At 38.7% G+C, this 21,195-nt stretch overlaps 1 protein-coding gene across 1 annotated transcript; it reads right to left on the bottom strand.

The window, feature by feature from the left end:
• Positions 1-7,060: 7,060 nt before the first annotated feature.
• LOC109012233 lies at positions 7,061-7,552 on the bottom strand. Its single transcript, XM_018993770.2, has one exon. It carries the CDS (start codon positions 7,550-7,552, stop codon positions 7,061-7,063), a length of 492 nt encoding a protein of 163 aa, XP_018849315.2.
• Between the last annotated feature and the right edge of the window lie 13,643 nt (positions 7,553-21,195).

The following is a 21,195-nucleotide window of genomic DNA, read 5'->3' as shown; positions in this document are numbered from 1 at the left end:
TACAAGATTGTCATGAGGGCTCAAATGATTACCTTAACTAATTTCAAATCACCTAGAGTTTTGGACTCAAATTCTAGGGGATTGAAATCTACCAAGGAGACAAGTTTGAGCGATCAGATGAGGTGAAAGTTAAATAAAATATTATTATAATATTATTTTTTAATATTATTTTTGTTTTGCAATTATTTGTATTTTGTTTAAAAGTTTAGAAAAGTTGTAATAATTAGATGAGACGAGTTGACATGGTTTGTGTTTGTAGCCTTTAGAGATATCCTTGAAAATCACGTCAGCCCTATCTGTATTTTTTTTTTTTAAAAAAAGAGCCGGTAGCTACCCACATAGTAGCCTCGTCCCAAATTTATTGAAAAAATCATCACTTATGGTAGAGGAATACCGTGGAAAAGAAATCATAACACTTGGGGGTTTAACAACCCAAAACCAAGTACCCATCAATAAACCAAAACCAACCCAGAAGAAAACTATATAAAACTCAAAAAACATGCCTAAAAACAAGACAAGGCGCAAAAGCCATTAATTTCTTATGGATGGAAGTCCCAAGGCATCTAATCTAATAATACCCCTCAATAACCTCGTTATGCAATCACCAGGAAAAAAAAAAACAATTTCAACCCTTTTCTCCTTTCCTTGCCAAATAATCCGCAGCTTGGTTGCCTTCTCTAAATTGATGCACCACTTGGGATTGAACTCCATCTAGTTCCTGCAAGAGGGAATCCCAGTAATTCCAAAGATACCATAGATACCATAAATTGATGCACCACTTGGGATTGCCTTCTTCACCCAATCCACCACTACCTTAGAATCGCACTCCAAAATAATATTTCGGCAATCCATTTCTGTACATAGCCGAACCCCTTGAAGTAAAGCTCTTAATTCAGCCTCATTGTTCCAAACCCATAGTGAGTTGAAAACCCCGCCTTCATCTGACCCCTATGATCCTGCAAAACTCCACCCCCTCCACAATTCTGTGAGTTTCCACGGCAACTACCATCCACATTCAATTTCCACCATCCAACATGTGGTTTTAACCATACAACTTGAAGCGGTTTACGTACTGCCTGGTCCGGTATATTCATATCCAATGCCTTCAGAATCTGTGCATGAACCGTGGTGAACTTCTTATCATTCAACTCATTTACCAGGATTCCCAGACATAACCGAACAGATATCCAAACATCCATTGCACTGACCTATACTCCCTCCATCCGAGATTGACAGCGTCGTCTCCATAAACCCCAAGTAAGGATGCTTGGTAGCAAGCCAACTAAAATACCGGTTTTTGTTCCTTTTTTCGCACACACCATCCAAGCCTCCACTCGATGCCACCAGGTACGGGTTTGCAAACAGCCGATGCCTAGTGCCAATGAAGCTAAGTGCCAAACCTGTTCTGCAATCTGCCCAGTAGCAAGCACATGCTCGAGCATTTCGGTCTGTGGGGATTGACAGCAGTCACACTTTGAAGCCATGACAACTCCACGTGACTGCACCTTAGTATCCATAGCTAGGCAGTTAAAATGAGCCCTCCACATGAAAACTGAAATTTTCTTCGGCAGATATTTACTCCATATCCAATCCATCCAACCGTGGTGATCTTCCCTCACTCAGATTAACTCCCACGCACTGGCTGTAGTAAACTTACCATCCAAAGCAGGCTTCCAAATTAAAACATCCTGCCCAGGACGTCCCACCCCAATTTCCCTCATCACCTCAGCCGCCAATCCCAGGAATCCCCAACCCAAACCTCCTTAATTTGTAGAGAAGGCCTGATAATTGCCCCCACCAAATTACATAAAGGGCCATTCGAAAACCACCTATCATACCAGAGGAAGACATCCCCTCCCTCACTCTAACTTTGGTAGCCTCGCAAACGTCATGCATAACTGAGACTATAGACTTCCAATTTCTCGAACTATTACTGCAAGCTACTAGCAGCGAAACATGTTGTCCTCTACCATGCTTCGACACCATGAATCGAGCCCACAATGAGTCAATCGACAAAATACGCTAGGCCAATTTCATGTGCATTGCTCGTTGAATTTCCAAAAAATTCCTCAAACTCGGGCCACCCTCCTCTGTTGGTTATTGATCCGAGACCACGCACACCACTTTAGTTTTGCTTTCCCATTCTTCTCTCCCTAAAAAAATGTGGCTAAAATTGAATTAATTTTTTTAATCACAACCTGAGGGACGTTCATCACAGCCAAACAATGGGAAGCCATACTAGATAGAATGTGCTTGAGTAGGACCAATCGCCCCCTTGCGATAGCAATCTTGCGTTCCACCTCGCAACCTTAGCTCGAAATTTCGCTACCAACTGATCCAGGTGAACAGCTTTCAAGTGCCTACATATCAATAGAACCCCTAGATACGTGACTGGGAAATTACCCGGCGCATACCCCATTAAACGCACCAAACCACGCTGCCTGGCAACACTAATTACTGGTGAGGCAAAAATTGCCGATTTCTCTTTGCTAACCCGCTGTCCTGCAAATTGGCTTGACCAATTTTCATAGCATGATAAAATGGTCCCCAATCGTCTCAGAGATCTTTTTTCACCATTTAAAAAAACAACACTGCTAGGAACAACCGGCGTGCGAAATTGTGGAGGAATCAGCTGACATGGCTCTAAGAAAGTCAGATTTTAGAACAAGAAAGTCATGATTCTGAAATGTTGAGTCTACGATGTTGGGTCAGATTTCAGAACTCCTATCCTCTACTTTCAGAATAAGTATCGTGCCTGGTCTGGAAGAAACTCGTATTGTTGCCCATAAAACTTGATTTATGCTTCACACTCCCAACTCATATTCATCCCCTTTGATTTATACTTCACTCCCAACTTAGCTTCTTCGTTTTTCCTGATGTTGTCATGGTAATAATCAGATATTTAGAGAAAATATCACGCCCAACTATCTAATATTGTCCCGAGTGATTGCCAAGAAAAAGGGGGGAAATAGAAGAAAGAAAGAAAACAACGGAAATCGAATCTCAAAATTATTTTTGTTCCACGCTGAAGTTAACAAACACCTTTACTAATTAAAAGCATGGTTCAACCATCAAACTTCATTGCAACACAACGAAAAATCTCATGTATTATTACTCTTTCTTTACATGAGTTTTCTCAACAACCAGTCAGCTTGTACAGACAAGAAAGGCACCTGACAGATCCGATAACATTAAACTTACCATACGGGATCGAAAAGCATGGAAAAGGAAATTTAAGAATCCCAAAAAAATAAAAGCGAAAGGAATCAAAGCTCGAAAAGTCCATAAATGGAAACGAAAACCATCAAGCACTACAAAAAAAGAGTAGAAAATAAACGTATAAAAGTGGAGGATAGGTCTGAAATGTTGGGTCTGCAATTAAGAAAGTCAGATTTCAGAACTCCTGCCCTCCGCTTTTAGAATAAGTATCGCGTCTGGTCTGGGTCTGAAAGAAAAGCTGTGATTTTGGGTTTACAATTTTGGAATAAGCTTGTTGTTTACTTTTGATGGATCAATTGGCAGTGGTAAAGTAATGATTATTCTTGACAAAATCACACAGTTCTTTGCAAAAATTTTCAATGATTTTGGGGTTTATCCAAACGGAGAAGTGAGAACTATGAGGTTGGCAGTCGTGACTTTGAAATGAGAAAAAAGGGGAAGAAGGGGAAGAAGGGGAAGACAAAGAATAGAAGAAACGTCATCATTTTGATTTGGCCACGAGGGACCACGGCTTTATATGACCCATTCGTCATCACCGAGTACCAAGGGGACGCCACACATTCCTTTACCAAACTACAAAATTTTTCCAAGGAACCAAGGCTAGCTAGGACATTATATAAAAAATCCCAGTGCATCCTATCATATGCCTTTGCCATATCCAACTTCACCATCACATTTCCACCAACTGTCTTCCTCTTGAACGCATGAACCATCTCTTGGGCAAGAGTTATGTTTTCAAAAATGCTACGACCCGGAATGAAGGCCTTCTGTTCACCCAAAATTAGTCTAGGTAAAAAACTCGTCAAACAATTCACCAGGATTTTTGAAAAAATCTTATATTCCACAGAACATAGACTTATTGGCCTAAATTTCTCAAAACCCTTAGGGTCTGGTACTTTCGGAATCAACACAAAATAAAATGCCCAAACTGAATGGTTCTTAGCCAAAGATCCTAAAAAAACACCATGAACTTCAAGCTAAAAATAAATAAACAGTTAGGGAATTTAGAGAGCAAGCTAGATGGCTAAGATGGAGGCGACAAGCAGTGGAGGAAGGCTGGGGTAGCAGCAGTTTGAACCCCTCGAGGGGCTCTTCAAGCTGGTGGCGCGGGGACTCTACTTGCGTTGCTGCCTCAAAAACCAAAAGAAAACTTTTTGTCTGCTTGCTTTTCACGCTGGGTAGTGATAGGATTACTACCATCTTACTACCCATTTACTACTTATAGTGTATTTGAAGTTTTTTTATATTTTTATCATTTTATTTTAAGTATTTCTTTAACATCCTTAATCATTAAGAAAATATATAATTTTACTAATGGTCACTTTCTTAACTATTATGTAAAATTAGAGATTAAAGAAATTAAATACAAAAATAATAATAAATGAATAATAGGAGGATAGTAACAGTATCATGTTTGGCCTTTTTTTTTTTTTTTGTTCTTCGTGTCTTTTCTTTTTTTTCCATTTTTTTTTTAAACAACTTCCTTCATTGAGGACAAGTTGTGTTACAACATCTAATTAAACAATGGAGTTTCCTCCATGTCTACTAAGTAATCTGAAACATATAAAGCAGCCTTAGCTAGATTATAGGCAATAGAATTGCCCTCCCTGTTAACATGATTTACTATACATGTTTCTAACTTTGCCATTGAAGCTTGAGTATCATGTATGATCATCCCAAAGTAGCTTCTGTTTTGATTCTGTAGATTGAGTTCTTTGACTACTATCTTGGAGTCTCCTTCAAGAATGACCCTTTTCATACCCAATTCAAGCCCAAATTGAACTGATATCCCTGCTGCTTTGGCTTCTGCTAGATTTGGATCAGACATTAAGTCTTTCTTTTTTTTTTCCTTAAGGTTGCCAAAAAGTTACCTATTTCATCTCTAACTGCTACCCCGTTTCCTATTTTACAAAGCTTATTAGCAATAGCCACATCCCATTTAATTTTACAAAAACCTTGAGGTGGACATTCCCATACAACTGACCTTCTATTATCTGCACTAACTTGATGCTCATGACTTGGTTCATCTGCACATAAATCCAGTCGCACTTGTTTCACTCTATGGATCACAGCTTAGGGATCTATCAAAATATTCCTAAAAACAAACTGATTTCTTCTCCACCAGAGATTCCAAAAAGTTAAAGATAATTCTATCAGTTCTTGCTTATCTAATTTGATGAACATGTCTTCTATTAACTCTTTAAAACTTCTGTAGGACCACTTGCATTCCTGTATTTTCCTGGATAGTTGACTCAAAACATCATTAGTTGATACACACTCCCACAATATATGCTCAATAGTTTTTGGCTCTCAAATACACATTGGACATATAGGATTATCCACAATTTTCCTCTTGTACAGATTGCTCTTAGTGGGCAGTATATTTCGACAAGCTCTCCATAGAAAATTCTTTGTTACTGGAGGTAATTGAATCTTCCATAATCTGGTCCTCTTCTGATCTCTCTGATTATTGATGAAAGAGTTTTGGTCTTTCCTTTTCCTTCAATTCCCCTTGTAAATTATAAGCACTTCTCACTGTGAAACAGCCATTAGCACTATTCCTCCATATCAATTTGTCTTGTTGATTACTCTGACTGATTGGTAATTGCTTAATAAGATCAAATTCCTTGTTGCAAAAAACTACCTGAATTAAAGGAAGATTTCATTCCTTACCACCTGGCATTAACAAGGTTTCCACTTTAGCATCTTCCCCAATGAATTACTGCCACTTTGAGGTTTGTAAGTTGTTGGCTATTGCAACCATGGATCAGACCAAATTCTCACTGACTTCCCATTGCCTATTCTCCATTGAAGTCCTTGTTGTAAAAGCTCTCTTGTTGAAACGATACTTCTCCAGATGTAGGATGGGTTGCTTCCAGTTTTTGCTTTAAGAAAATCAAATTTGGGAAAGTACTTAAGCTTCAACACTCTTGATGATAAAGAGTTAGAATATAACAGAATTCTCCAACCTTGCTTTGCTAACAAAGCAACATTACAATTTTCAAAATCTCTAAAGCCAAGACCACCTACCTCTTTAGATTTCCCCATCTGTGACCAACTCATCCAATTCATCTCTTTTTCTTGCTTTACCTGACCCCACCAGTAGCCTCTCATCATACCATTTAGTTGCCTCAATAAGGATTTAGGAAGCATAAAAACCCCCATTAAGTGGGAATAGATTGAATGACAAATTTTAGCATAATCTCTATCCCTGCTTGTGATAAGAATTTATGCTTCCAATTACTTAGCTTAGCACTTACTCTGTCTAGTATAGCCTTGAAATATTTACTTCTTGATCTGCCTACCAAAGCTGAGAGGCCAAGATATTTCTCCTAGGAGTTTGTAACTCTAATCCCTGCCATACTAATTAAAAGGTTCTTGGTAGAAATGCTGGTATTTTTACTGAAAAATAGAGACTACTTATCTCTTTTCATTCTCTGTCCTAAAGCTTTCTCATAATGACTAACAATCTCCATCATTTTCCTCCATTCCAACTCAACTGCTTGGCAAAATAGCATACAATCATCTGCAAATAACATATGGTTGATATGCAGTTTTCCTCTAGCAATAGGAATCCCAGTGATTTGTTTAGCCATTTCTGCCTTATTAATCATCTGAGTGAGAGCCTCTGAGCATAAAATAAATAGATAGGGTGATAATGGATCACCATGTCTAATTCCACGAGATGGCTTGAAACTAGGTTGTGGGATGCCATTGGTCAGTAATGAATAAGAAATTGTTGAGACACATCTTGAAATAAGATCAATCCAATTTCTATTGAATCCCATTTTCTTCATGATCGTTTCTATAAAGGACCACTCCAATCTGTTGTAAGCTTTACTCATGTCCATCTTAAGAGCCATATACCCCCTTTAGGACCCTTCATTTTGGACTGCATGGAATGAACAACTTCATAAGCCACTATGATACTGTCTGCTATCATCCTTTCTAGCATAAATGCAGTTTGAGTTGTCGAAATGATGCTTGGCAAAATGTTCTTCAATTTGTTTGCTATTGCTTTGGCCTTAACCTTATACATTACATTACACAAACTTATCGGCCTGAATTCAATAACCTCAGAGGGATTTTTTACCTTTGGGATTAACACTATGAAGGTCTCATTAAAAGAGCTATCCCAATTGTTTGTATTAAGAGTTGTAATAACTGCCTCACAAAATTCCTTACCTATTACACCCCCATGTTGTTGAAAAAATCCAACTGAAAACCCATCAGGACCTAGGGAACTCATAGGATTCATATTAAGAATTGCATCTTGAACCTCAGAAAATTCAAAATCTTTCATTAGCATTTGGTTCATCTCCTCTGTGACCATCTTTGGCATTGATTCCTACACACTGTTGTTGTCCCTCTGGACTTGAAGTAGATAATTGATTAATGAAGAAATCTTGAAAAATCTGATTAATGGCTTGAGAAGAAGATTGAAGATGTCCCTCCCCATCATTGATGCTTTTAATTGTATTAATTTTCCACCTTTGAGAAGCACACTTGTGAAAATAACTTGTATTTCTATCTCCCTCTTTAAGCCATTTTTGTTTGGACCTTTGTTTCCACTTCACTTCTTCTTGTTCCAATCTCCAATTAATCTACCTTTTGAATTTGTTGGATTTCTTGAATATCAGCACCTGTGTTTCTTGCTTGAAGGAATAAAGCCTTTTTCTTGTTGCCCTTTGATTATCTCAGAAACTTCTTTCTCCTTGTTCTTACTCCACTTCAATAAATGAGTTTTACAATTGTTCATCTTGATTTTCAGATCTTCTAAGGAGTTTGCATGTCTGTTGTGAACCTGCCAAGTAGTTGAAATTAAATCCTTGCAATCAGAGTTGATGCCCCAATAATAGTCATATCTGAAAAGCCTTTCTTTTCGTCTTGCAGGTTGTGTTTGAGAATTCATAACGGTTAAAAGTGGATAGTGATCTGAAGAACTTGTTGCTATTGTTGTGACCTCTATTGATGGATACAGAATAAGACAACTGGTATTTGCACATACTCTCTCTAATCTCTCCTTGGTGAAAACTGATCCTTCTCTGTTGTTAGATCAGGTATGCTTGAGTCCATTATACCCCATGTCACTTAAATCACAATCCTATAAAGCTTGCCTGAATCCTTGCATTTGAGCTTAAGCTCTTTGAGTTCCTCCCCATTTTCCATGTTGATACAGAATTTCGTTAAAATCTCCCATACACAACCATGGGCTATTATCTTTAGGTTGTAAAAACTAAGCAATTGCCAACTGCCCTCTCTTTTTGTAGTTACCGAATGCCCATAAAAACCAGTGACAGTCCATATCTTGCCAATCTTTGAGTCATTAACCTTAACAGAAATGTGAAAACTGGTATAAATGAGAACCTCTATATCCATTGTTGAATTCCACATCATTGCTAATCCACCACTACTCTCTTTTGCATTAACTGTAAAACTTCTATCAAAACCAATACTACTCATGATTTGTTCAATCCTCTCTCTCAAAGTCTTTGTTTCAATGAGAAAGAGGATGTTTGGGCTCTTTTGTTTCACTAAGAAATGAAGCTCATGAACTATCAGAGGGTTCCCAAGCCCTTGACAGTTCCAAGTTATGCATTTCATTGGATTTGGTGGGGCTGCTCAGCAGCCACCACCACTTGCTTCTGAGTTTGGCTCCTTCTAGGATTGAGCTCCTCCTTCTGTTTTTTGTTAATCAGTTGGATGTTCTCACTATCATTTGCTGCTTTTTCCCTTTTCCTACCTCTTATAATAACTTTTCCAGAGCTATCTGTATCCATCTCTTCAGTTGTGGAAATATTTAGTGCTCTTGCTCTTCTCTTCCACCCCAATGGTTTAGGTACTAGCAGCTCATTCTACACTGGAATTTTAGACACATCTGTATTACTCTCTGAGATGTTAGAACCTATCAGACTTTCTTTTGGTATCATATCCAATGTTTTGAATACCGTACCGGACGTCGTACCGGCCAAGGCACTGGAACGAAATATTTCGGTACCGGTACCGTTTCAGAATAGCGTTTTGGGATAATGTTTCGGGATATTCGATATATAAATAAATTATATATATAAATATATATAAAAATTATATTTCAAAATAATAGTCTATATATAAATAAATTATATATAAATACATATATATAAAAATTATAAATAGTCTAGTCTAAATTAGGGGTTAAAAAATAAATTTGTAGTTTGAAAAAATGAAAAAAAAAAAAAAAAACATACAGGCCGAAATATCGGCCGGTATTGGCCGAAATATAAGCCGGTACAGGCCGAAATTTAGTCCGAAATGGCCGGTACGGCCGGTGAACAAATATCATACCTGTACCGGCCGGACGGTCGAAACGAAAAATTTCGGCCATACCTGCCGGTACGGTACGAAATTTAAAACACTGATCATATCTATATTGTTGAATTTTCCTTGATCTTCTTCCTATCTCTGTAATACCTTCGACCCCTTTTCTTGTTGACAGCTGGTATGTTCTTGTATCAACTCATCTTGCCTTTGTTGCTCAAGACATTGTTTCTGTTGTCCTTCATCAATTGCAGTCCTCTTGTAACTTCGAGAATGTTGAACAAGTGCATCTTTATCAAAATTCACATTTTGTATTGCCTCAAGTGTTGTAATATTGATTAAAGCCCCACTGCTTTGACCTTCCCCACTATCTGAGTCCTTGAACTGAGTTTAAAACCCCTACTCTCTGATCTTTTTACTCAACCTCCCATAGAATTAAAGGTTGTGGCTCTCAACCATTTACCATACTGAATTTGAGAACTACAGAATTCAGCCTTGTTGTTTCCATAACACATACACGACCAGCATATTTTATAACCCCACATTGAAAAAAGAATAAAGGCAGTCTTTCATATTTAAAATCAATTCATCTTTGTTTGCCTTCTACTCTAATTAATATCCCACGAGGAAGAGGCTTTGTAATATTCATGTTGACTCTAATCCTCAAATATTTCCCCCACCCAATTCCATCCCCATCCACATCCACAGTAAACACTTCCACAATTGAGAAACCAATTTTATCTCCTCCATCCACAGTCATGGCTGCAAGAGGCAAGCCATGTAGTTGAATCCAAAAAGGTTCATGATTAGTATCCATCTCATTAGGATGAGTACTTTTATAAAAAGGTTGTATGCATATAAGATGTTTATCAAAAGTCCATGGTCTACCACTAAGCACTCTTACAATATCTACATCTTTTTGAAATTCGACCAAAAATCTATTATGCCCACCTCATTAAACCTGACTGAACCCTCAGGATTCCAAACTTTGGTCACAATTCCATTAAAAGCTTCCTTGTTTACGTTCTTGTCCATCAAAACAAGAAGTAAACATTTATGAGCTCTGGTATCAGCACGTTTAGTATCTTCCACAGAAAAGTTCACCTCTTCTTTCTCTATATCTGTTAGCCTAAATCCTTCCCAAAGCTTTGTTAATTCTTCTTCCATGACAAGCTGTTACAATCGCTCGATTCTAGTAGAAAACTTTTGAAAAATCCTACTCCACCGCCTAACCCTTCAAAGAAGGAAAGAGCATTTGCCTTACCCAAAATAGAAAGGACCTAAGACGTAAATACGGTCTATTATCCATATCTCATCTAGTTGATCGTGTCTTTTCTTTTTATTTCTTCTCACCCATTTCCTTTCTGGTTCTTTGCGTTTTATTGGCCTCCCAGAGTGAGTCTCTTTTTTTTTTCCTTTCTGCGTGTGAGTCGACGTGCGTTTATTTCCCTTCTGTGTCAATTCTTTTGGTTCTTTTTCTCCCTTCTTGTATCAGTGCATGTCTTGACCTACATAAAAAAGTGGAAACTAGAAAAATTAAAAGGAACAATAAAATATTAAAGATGTATTGTGTATGTGAAGAAAGATTACCTAATTAAATCACAGCTTATAAAATGAAACACAAATAATACAGTCTATTATCTGTATCTCGTCTCGCTGATCGTGTCTTTTCTTTTTATTTCTTCTCGCCCATTTCTTTTCTAGTTCTTTGCGTTTTATTGGCCTCCTAGTGTGAGTTTTTTTTTTTTTCCTTTCCGTGTGTGTGTCGACGTGTGTTTATTTTCCTTCTATGTCAATTCTTTCGGTTCTTTTTCTCCCTTCTTGTATCAGTGCATGTCTTGACCTATATAAAAAAGTAGAAACTAGAAAAATTAAAGGGAACAATAAAATATTAAAGATGTATTGTGTATGTGAAGAAAGATTACATAATTAAATCACAACTTATAAAATTAAACATAAATCATGCTATCAACCAATTTAAATCACAACTTGGATTTATGTCTCTTAACCATTTTCTCATATAAAGCCAATAATAATGTAATGAAATAATTGAAATATAATGGTTCTAGATGTATAAAATACGTAAGAATTCAGCTCAATCAGAGGTCCTTGGTAGTCCAACCACGAAGTCCATTAAGACGTCCTCTCATTTCCATTATGGGATTAGAAGTGGATGCAACTCACCATCGGGTCTCTGTTGCTCTCTGCCTTGACTACTCTACAGATGGAACATTTATTTACAAAACCCGCCATGTCCTTCTTCATACCTTCCCACCAGAAGTGTTGCTTCAAATCTTGATACATCCATGTACTTTCTGGATGAGCTGTGTATGGATTCTGATGTGATTCCCTCAAAATTTAATCCTTGATTTCCGGATTAAACTCTAAAGAAAAATTCTATTATTAAGCAAGTGTGTGTAAAGCACACTTAACAAAATGTTTACATGACATAATTTTATTTGAAATTTAAATTTGAAAATTTAAATTTTACAAATCAAATCCTACTATTGAAATAATGTAAACGGCATGTTCTACCTGCCGAGTTAAAATTAGAATAACTCAATTTCGTTTTCATCTCAAAATATATCGGAAATAACACATTTTGCATTGAATTATCATAAACATTTTCAATTACTTTAAAAAATAAAATATTTTCAATTTACTTCCACAAGCCCACCCCATACACCCCTTTAACTTCATTTGTGCACCAGCTCCCCCACATCCTCCCATATTTAATATCCACAATTTGTCTCCGAATAAATCTTCACAGCCTCTTCACACTCCACACTCTACATTTTTTTTAATTTTTATTATTTTTTTCTTTTATCAAATATTTATTATATGAATAATAAATAGAAAATTTGAAATAATTTAATAAGAATAAACTCAAAAAAATTAAAAAAAAAAAAAAAAAAAAAAAAAAAAAAAAAAGTGGAGTGTGGAGTGTGGTGGAGGTTGTGTAGCAAAACTCAAATTTCTCACACCCAAACCTCCACATGAAACCAGATGAAAAAACTTGTTCCAACTTACCATATTAAAATTTCTTTCCTCCCCATTACCATCCCACAAGAAATTCCGAAAATTAATCCTCTCTATTTTTATTTGCAGCCCCCATACTTAAAGGAAAAAGATAAAGGAAATATGTAGGGAGATTAGAAAAAGTACTCTTAATCAATATAAGTCTTCCCCCCTTTGAAAAATAGAGTTTTTTCCAACCAGCTAGTCGACTCCCAATTTTCTCAATAACTCTATCCCATATAGAAAGTGATTTGTGAGGAGCACCCAAAGGTAATCCAAGATATTTCAAAGGTAAAGAAGCTACCTTACATCCAAGATTTAAATTTGCTTAAATTTCTCTTACAACACATACTTGCAAATTACAAAATTACTAGTGTGAAATCAAGTATCACCTTGGGAAATGTAACACGCTGCTCCTTTCTTCTTATGTATGCTTCTTCTTTCTGATGTACATTCCCGCTTTCTGACGTAAGCAAGTTCCGAGAATGGAAATTATGTAACCGACCACCCTTCCCTCTAGTGACTGTGAGCCTCGTCATGCGTGCCGAAACCCAATGGCGTGTTTCTAAAGATATTAGGTGACTTCTAAGGCATGCCCAGTATTTTAAATATACTGGAAATATTTATAAGGAGTATTTCCAGTGTTATTGAACTAAACTTAATTTTAAATACGACAATTATAATATTCTTGAAGAGCTCCAAAAATATTATAATTGTTGGAAATCATTTCAATATTAATTATTAAAATGATTTCAGTTATTTAAAATATTATAGGATTTAAATTATGTTGAACGCTTTAATTAATTAAATGGTTTTATCCTTTTAAATATACTAAATAAGACTTCATCATTTATTAATGATGAAAGAATATTATTTTCTAAACTAAAGTAGTTTAAATAATATTCTACATTAATTCATGTAAGTGCTTTTAATTAAGTTAATGCTTACGCATTTTCAAATCAATGTTTTAATCCTCCATCATTAGATCGTTTTAAGGATCCCCAGACAAATGGATTGGATTAAATACCCAGACCCCCTCTCTTTCTCCCTCACTTTTCCCCCCAGCTCTCTCTCTCCTCCCTCTCCCCAGCATACGTCGCACACTGCCTCTCCAAGCCGATTCCTCCACTGCCTAGCCCAGCGCCGCCGTGAGCCGATGAGTCTCACCGCTACCACCACCAGCACCACCTCACTCCGGCAAGCCTCCCTACACCAGTCTCCGTCTCTCACGCTCTCTCTTCCTCTTCTTCGGCAGTGCACAACCCGAATGGGCTTTACGTTGTTGTGCCACCGTGCACCATCCTCTAGCGCCACCAACAGCCTTCCCTCTCTCATGGAACCCAAGCCGCGAGAACCTCCCCCTTCCCCTCCGTCGCACGCACGCATGAACCCCATTTATAGGCTTCACATGGCTTCAAGGCCACCGATAGCCCTAGCACAGCCGCTTGCCGGTTCCAGCTACACCAGACACCTCCTCTGGCCACCATGGCTCCTCCCCGAGCTCCTCCAAGCCAGCCAAGCTCTCCAGCCCTCTCTCTCTCCCACGGCTTCTCTCCACTTCACGGCTTCAATCCACAGCGATAGGCCACCGTGACGCCACCTCGGCACCACCACGAGCTCCACCAACAACCCTTAAGTCCCTCCATGGCCAACCATGACCAGCCAAGCCTTCCCCTTCCAATTCCATGCTTTGAGACACATGGGTTTCCAAGGGAAACCCACGGCTCCGCCGTGTTCCGCCCCTCACCGCCACCCCAGGCCACCATGAGACCACCAGCAGCCTCCCTTGACCTCCCTCGATCTAACCCTTAGCCCGAACCACCACTTTATGTGGTGGGTAGCCACTGCACGTGATGGACAGCCACTGTACACGGCTAGATCTGCCGTGTTACACGCCTTGCCACCATCACATGGCCACCATGAGCCCATCCAAGACCACACTTAGCTATCCAAACGCCAAAACAGTCACCGTACGTGGGTTACCCCATCGATGGTATAACCCTCTATCCCTCGTTATTTATATTAAATGATAGTTAGTTGCTTAGGTTGTGGACTGTGCTGTTAGTATTGTAGAGTTCGTTGTATTGTGATGGGCTGTGTAGTGAAGTGTGGAACGTAGTTGGGAAGTGTGTTGTGAAGTGTTGTGGATTGTGCTGTGTAGCGTGGTTGTGGAGTATGTGTTGTATTGGTGACGTGGCATGTGGAATGAGAACAGTATACGCTGAGTGTACTTTGTGTGAGTGGCGTAGCGTGAGATAAGGAGAGTATATGTAAAATATACCCTTCTGGCATATTATGGAATGGGAAGAGTACACGTGGAGTGCACTCTATGTGGCATGGTGTGTGTAAAGGGAGTACACGTGGAGTGTACTCCATGTGGTGGAGTGATGCACCATATGGCGGGTATGCCATAGTGGTTATGTGGCGTAGTGCGTGTGAATGGAGTACACGCAGAGTGTACTCCATGTGGTGGAGTGATGCACCGTATGGCGAGTATGCCATAATGGTGATGTGGCGTAGTGCGTGTGATGGGAGTACACGTGGAGTGTACTCCATGTGGTGGATTGATGCACCATATGGCATGTACCCCATAGTGATGATGTGGTGTATCTGAAGAGAGTACACATGGAGTGTATTCCATGTGGTGGAGTGATGCACCATATGGCGGGTATGCCATAATAGTGATGTGGCGTGGTGTGTGTGAAGGGAGTACACGTGGAGTGTACTCCATGTGGTGGAATGATGCACCATATGGCGGGTATGCCATAATGGTGATGTGGCGTAGTGTGTGTGAAGGGAGTACACATCGAGTGTACTCCATGTGGTGGAGTGATGCACCATATGGCGGGTATGCCATAATGGTGATGTGGCGTAGTGTGAGAAGGGAGTACAAGTGAAGTGTACTCCATGTTGTGGAGTGATGCACTATATGGCGGGTATGCCAAAGTGGTGATGTAGCGTAGCGTGTGTGAAAGGAGTACACGTGAAGTGTACTCCATGTGGTGGACTAATGCACAATATGGCGAGTATGCCATAATGATGATGTGGCGTAGAGTGGGTGAAGGGAGTACATGTGGAGTGTACTCCAAGTGGTGGAGTGATGCACCATATGGCCGGTATGCCATAATGGTGATGTGGTGTAGCATGTGTGAAGGGAGTACACGAGAAGTGTACTCCATGCAGTGGAGCAATGCACCATGTGGCGAGTATGCCGTAATGGTGATGGGTCGTAGTGTGTGAAAATGGAGTATACGTGGAGTGTACTCCATGAGGCAGCGACACTCCGTGTGGCTTGTCGCAGAAATAAGGATGGTTGTGTGATTGATGGGCATGGAAATTGATGAGTAATGTCGGGAACTGTGGAACATTGTCCCAAAGTAGTTATGGCATAGCCTATAGTCTGAGGTGACAAGTGTCACCTAATAGACTTATGGCTGAGAGTATGTGTGAAGTAGCAGAACAAGTATTAGGGTAGTGCAGCGGAAGCGTGACTGGGCAACGTCATGAAGTGACATGGTTACTAACAGTCGTGCTTGTGATGGGTGAGGAGTTAGTGTAGAAATGGTGTAGTAGGGATCGTGACGAAATGTCACGATGTGCTAGGAGTACGTGAGGAACCGTACTCGTGATGGGTTAGAAGTTGGCGTAGAAATGACCTAGTGGGATGTCAGGTGACGTGACAAGGTCATGGTGTAGCTTGGGTGTAGTCTCGAGCTATATGACTTGACATAAGGCGTAATAGTGAATGAAGTCTTATCGTGTTAAGTATTGGGATGAACTGTCAAAAGAGACGGGTAGCATGAAAAGTCATGCTAGCCAGGTTAAGAGAAGATTGGTATCGGAGTATGGCCCTTGTCCTTACGAGTAGGTGATCAACATGTTATATGTTGGTCTCAGATGATAAAGGGGTAAGGTATATGTGTAATCTGGTTAGACACATGTACCGGACAGATTCACCATATGTAATGGGTAATCTGTCCAAAGCATGGTTACACGGTGCTTAAGCCTCACAGTTGGCTTAGAGCTGTATTACACGGTGCTTAAGCCTCACAGTTGGCTTAGAGCTGTGTGGCTTGTATGGATGGGAATGAGGATTTAGTGTGGGCTAAGGTGCATGAAAGTAGTGACGGGTGTATTATCTAGGATTGGGATGCGTGATTCCATCGGTCTAAATCATGCCTCGAGCATGGCTAGTAGGAAGAGTAAGACGAAGGTCCTAGTGTCTTGATCCTAAGGTGAATCATAGGTTCACTTTAGTGGATGAGCACTCGAGACAAGACCTTGAGTTGGAAGATGTGATGACCGTAAGTGGTCACCGAAGGCCTTAGCATAGTAAAGGGCACGTAAGTGTATGGGATAGAATGCGAGTGTTTTCAAGTGAAGTGTAGTTCTATTTCTAATTTAAGTTGCTTATGCATTAGATAGAGAATGACATTATGGTTATGTATATGCATGTAGGTTGCCATCTGACACTCACATGAATGGACTGCATGGTATGAAAGTAGCATGGAGTCCAGGTAAGTGTTACGTTCATACTCTTCTAGAGTTTTCTAAAATACAAGAAAAGAAAAAGAAACACTTTTCCTTTACGACGCATTACTAAACGACATGAAAGACGTTTTACGAAAGTAAATGCTAAGTGTTCAAAGGTATAAGTATGTACAGCCCCTCCTTAGCAGCCCCTTTTTACACAATGAAAGTATTAATTGTACACATGTGAATGGATGACTATACGCTGTATCTATTGTATGTATTTTTCTAAGAAAATCCACGAACTGATGAAAATGCAAGTAAGACACGAAAATGGATGCTTTTATGGATCCTACGAACCAATGCTTTCATGTACGCAATAAGGTGATGCTTATGGATGTCATGAGAGACGACGTTCAAGGTGATGCTTATGGATGCCATGAAAGCCGACGTTTAAGCTCATGTATGTTTTAAATGGCGTTTTCCATGAACGAACTGTTAACGAAGGATAAAGCTTAAATGAATTGAAAAATGAAAGATGATTTTCGGACTTACGTCCCAAACGATATTTTTCTCATGAAATGATGTTTTCTCATGAAAATGAATGTTTTCTCATGAAATGACTCTTAAATGAAAGAAAAGAAAAGAATGAAAGCCCCAGCTCTTTAGAGCTGACATGAATGAACGAATGAAAAGCAAAGAAAGACATGAAAGCATGAAATGTATGAAGATACGTAACGGCCATTTGAATGAATGGAAAGGGTACCAATGAATGGGCAGATTGCAATGCCGGGTAAGTAGTACTGGTAGTGCACCCAGTGCTGCCCCCTGACTAAAAATGGATTTCCAACCCGTCGCCACGGGCGGAGTCCGAGTCCAAAGGAAGACCGCTAACCCCAACACACGGGACGTAACAGTGTGTACTGGCCTATGAAAGTGATAAGAAAGAATGTATGAATGCATGAAAGCATGAACGCACGAACCTTTAAGAAATTAAGGCACTGACGGGGGACACGTTTTAAAGAAAGGAAAGCCCCTTTTAAAAGAAAATCCCGACCAGTGATGTTTTCAAATGAACGCACGTATGCATGCACGCATGTACGTATAGTATGTATGAATGATGAATGCATGAATGAAAACCTATGTTGTTATATTTTAACTGTATGAAATAATGCTTACGAGTAATCGACTCATTTTAGTTTTTATGCATGTCCCTCCCCCCACAAGAACTGAATGATCAGGACGGACACGGGCCATGAGGAAGAGCACAGAAGTGTAGACATGAGTTTCAATTGTACGAGAGACATTTTTATTGTAAGATTAATGTTTTCTGTTGTAAATCTCTTTTATTCTAAAGCACATTTTATTTTATAAATGTAGAGTCTTGCACCCTGGGTATGCAAGTAAAAAGTTTTAAATCGAACGGTAATTCCTATCGTCCTTTCTAAGAACATTTTATAAAAAGTCCCACCACAAGGACGGGCGTTATAGGAAAACTAATGTCATAGCATACGCACTAAGTCTTAAAATGCAAAAGGATGATCCTTCAGATTCCACCCCAGAGATGGAGTCACTCCTGTGCAGTATGAAGAGTTTATTGATTAAGGATCTCCAACCTGATGCATCTCTGACTGTAGTACAAGAAATTGTACCAATAGAATGGGAGGAAGTGGAAAAGTGACAGATGGAAGATTCCAAATGGTTAGGAGTCAGGCAGAAGGTCGAAAGGAAGGAAGAGCTAGAAGGTTTTACCCACAGAGATGATGGATTGATAGTATCAAGACCGAAAGGTGATTCCAGTAGAACTAGTCCCTATAGTTTTTGCCTTGAAGATTTAAAGGCACTACTTGTATGGCACAACTTGTGAAATCTACACTAACCACAAAAGTCTCAAGTACTTATTTAGTTGGAACAATTTAAATACGAGGAAGAGAAGATAGTTGGAAACGATGAATTTTTACTAATTTAACATTTAAGGCCCCGTTTGGATTCAGAGATAAGTTGAATAAAATATTGTTAGAATATTAATTTTTAATACTATTATTGTTTTTGGATTTGAAAAAGGTGAATTGCTAATTATATTTTATATAAGCATTTGAGAAAGTTATAATGATGAGATGAGATGAGTTTCCAATCCAAACTAGGGATATTGATTAATATCTTACTAATTGAAGAGTAAAGCCCCTTGCTGTTGGAATATGCAAAGCCACATAGAGAGATTGGAACTAAAATCTCGAGAAGCCAAGCAAAGAGATTAAGAGTCTGATGTGTATAGTTAGTTAAGTTACTTCAGTTATGAAGAGTTTGATGTGTATAGTCAGTTAAGTTAGTTACAAGCAAGTGGCAACCATTGTACAAATATTCATTAGTATTTATGTGTATAGATACAGTCATTGTATAGCCTTTTGACTCACGAAGTCTTTCTGATATGAAATGAGAAGCTACGGTTTCTTCTTAGCTTTCTTTTTCAATTCCTCTGTTTCTAATTCGAAGTCCTAAATTTTACATGGTATCATCGTGTATAAGCATTCCGCTGCCTTCTTGATATTTTTTTTCTTGATTCTTTTCTTGAAAACTCTTGTTTTCTTTCTTCTGCTTCTATGGCATAATCCTCTAATGGTTCTTCTCCTCCTCCTATGGTGAATCCTTCTGATGATTCCTCAAGTTCCTACTATCTACATCCATCTGATAATCCTGGTGCTCTTCTAGTTTCTGAAATTTTCACTGGCGAGAATTACATTGCCTGGAGTAGATCTCTGCCAATTGCCCTTACTGTGAAGAACAAGATTACCTTCATTGATGGAAGCTTGACCCAACCCAATCTTGATAATCCTAGACTTCGAGTTGCTTGGCTGAGAGCAAACAATTTGGTCTTATCTTGGTTGATGAATTCTATTGCCAAAGAAATTCGTGGTAGTCTCTCATATTTCATTGCACTTGATATTTGGGAAGAACTCAAAACCAAATCTCTTCAAAGTGATGGTCCGCGAGTTTTTTCCTTAGAGAAGTCCCTTAGCTATATTTCTAAAGGATCTAAATCTGTCACTGAATACTTTAATGATTTCAAAACTCTTTGGGATGAGTACATCAGTTATAGGCCTATTCCAAGCTATCGATGTGGAACTCTTGACAGATGTTCATGTGACATTTTAAAGAATCTTACGAAAAGACAACAATCTGACTATGTGATGAAATTTCTGATTGGTCTACATGATTCATATTCAATGATGCAAAGCCAGTTACTTTTTCAGTCTCCACTGTCCTCCCTGAATAAAGTTTTTTCTTTATTATTGCAAGAAGAAAGTCAAAGATCCTTAACAAATGTTGTTGGCATTTCCCTTGATTCACATGCCATGATTACTGCACAATCACAGAGACAAACTCCAACAAATGGTGCTCGATTCACAAAACCAAAAGGCAAAGTAGATGTAGTTTGTTCTCACTGTGGATACAATGGTCATCTAGCAGATAAGTGCTTTCAACTAATTGGTTATCCACCTGGATGGAAGGGTCCAAGAGGAAAAAGATATATTCCTACACAATATGGAGATGCAAACTCACAATTGCCCATTGCAAACAATTCTTCTTCCTTGGAGGCAAATTTAAATTTCCCAAATATATTTTCTCAAGAACAAATTCAAAATTTTATGACTCTTGCTAATAGCCTATCCAGTTCACATATTAATCCCAATGCAATAGCTAACACTGCTTCTACCTCAGGTAATCCCTCTTCTCATAATATTGTTTCATCTTTCAAGAATCATTCCTCATGGATTCTTGATACTGGAGCAACAGATCATATGATCTATTCTCCTCATTTCTTCAACTCAATTCATTTATCTACTAAACCATCTCTAGTTCATCTACCAAATGGCCAATATGTTCCTATTGTGTTTACTGGAGATGTCACATTTTCTCCTGATATAACTCTACATAATGCCTTTTATGTTCCTTCTTTCAATGTTAATCTCATTTTTGCTTCAAAGTTAACTAAAGAAAACTCTATTGGATTGTTCTTCTTTCAATCCAAATGTGTTCTGCAGGACCTCAACAACTGGAAGATAATTAGGCTTGCTGAAGTAAAGTCTGGTCTATATCACTTACATAAGTCTTTTGCTAAAGCAAAGAGTGAAGAATTTGTTTCAATCAATTCACCTTCTACTTCTTTAGCAAACAACCTGTAATATCAAT

The sequence above is a fragment of the Juglans regia genome, chromosome 15 (assembly GCF_001411555.2).
Source record: "Juglans regia cultivar Chandler chromosome 15, Walnut 2.0, whole genome shotgun sequence".
NCBI lineage: Eukaryota > Viridiplantae > Streptophyta > Magnoliopsida > Fagales > Juglandaceae > Juglans > Juglans regia.
Note: the sequence above shows the minus strand (reverse complement) of the source record. Positions and strands in the feature narration are given on the sequence as shown.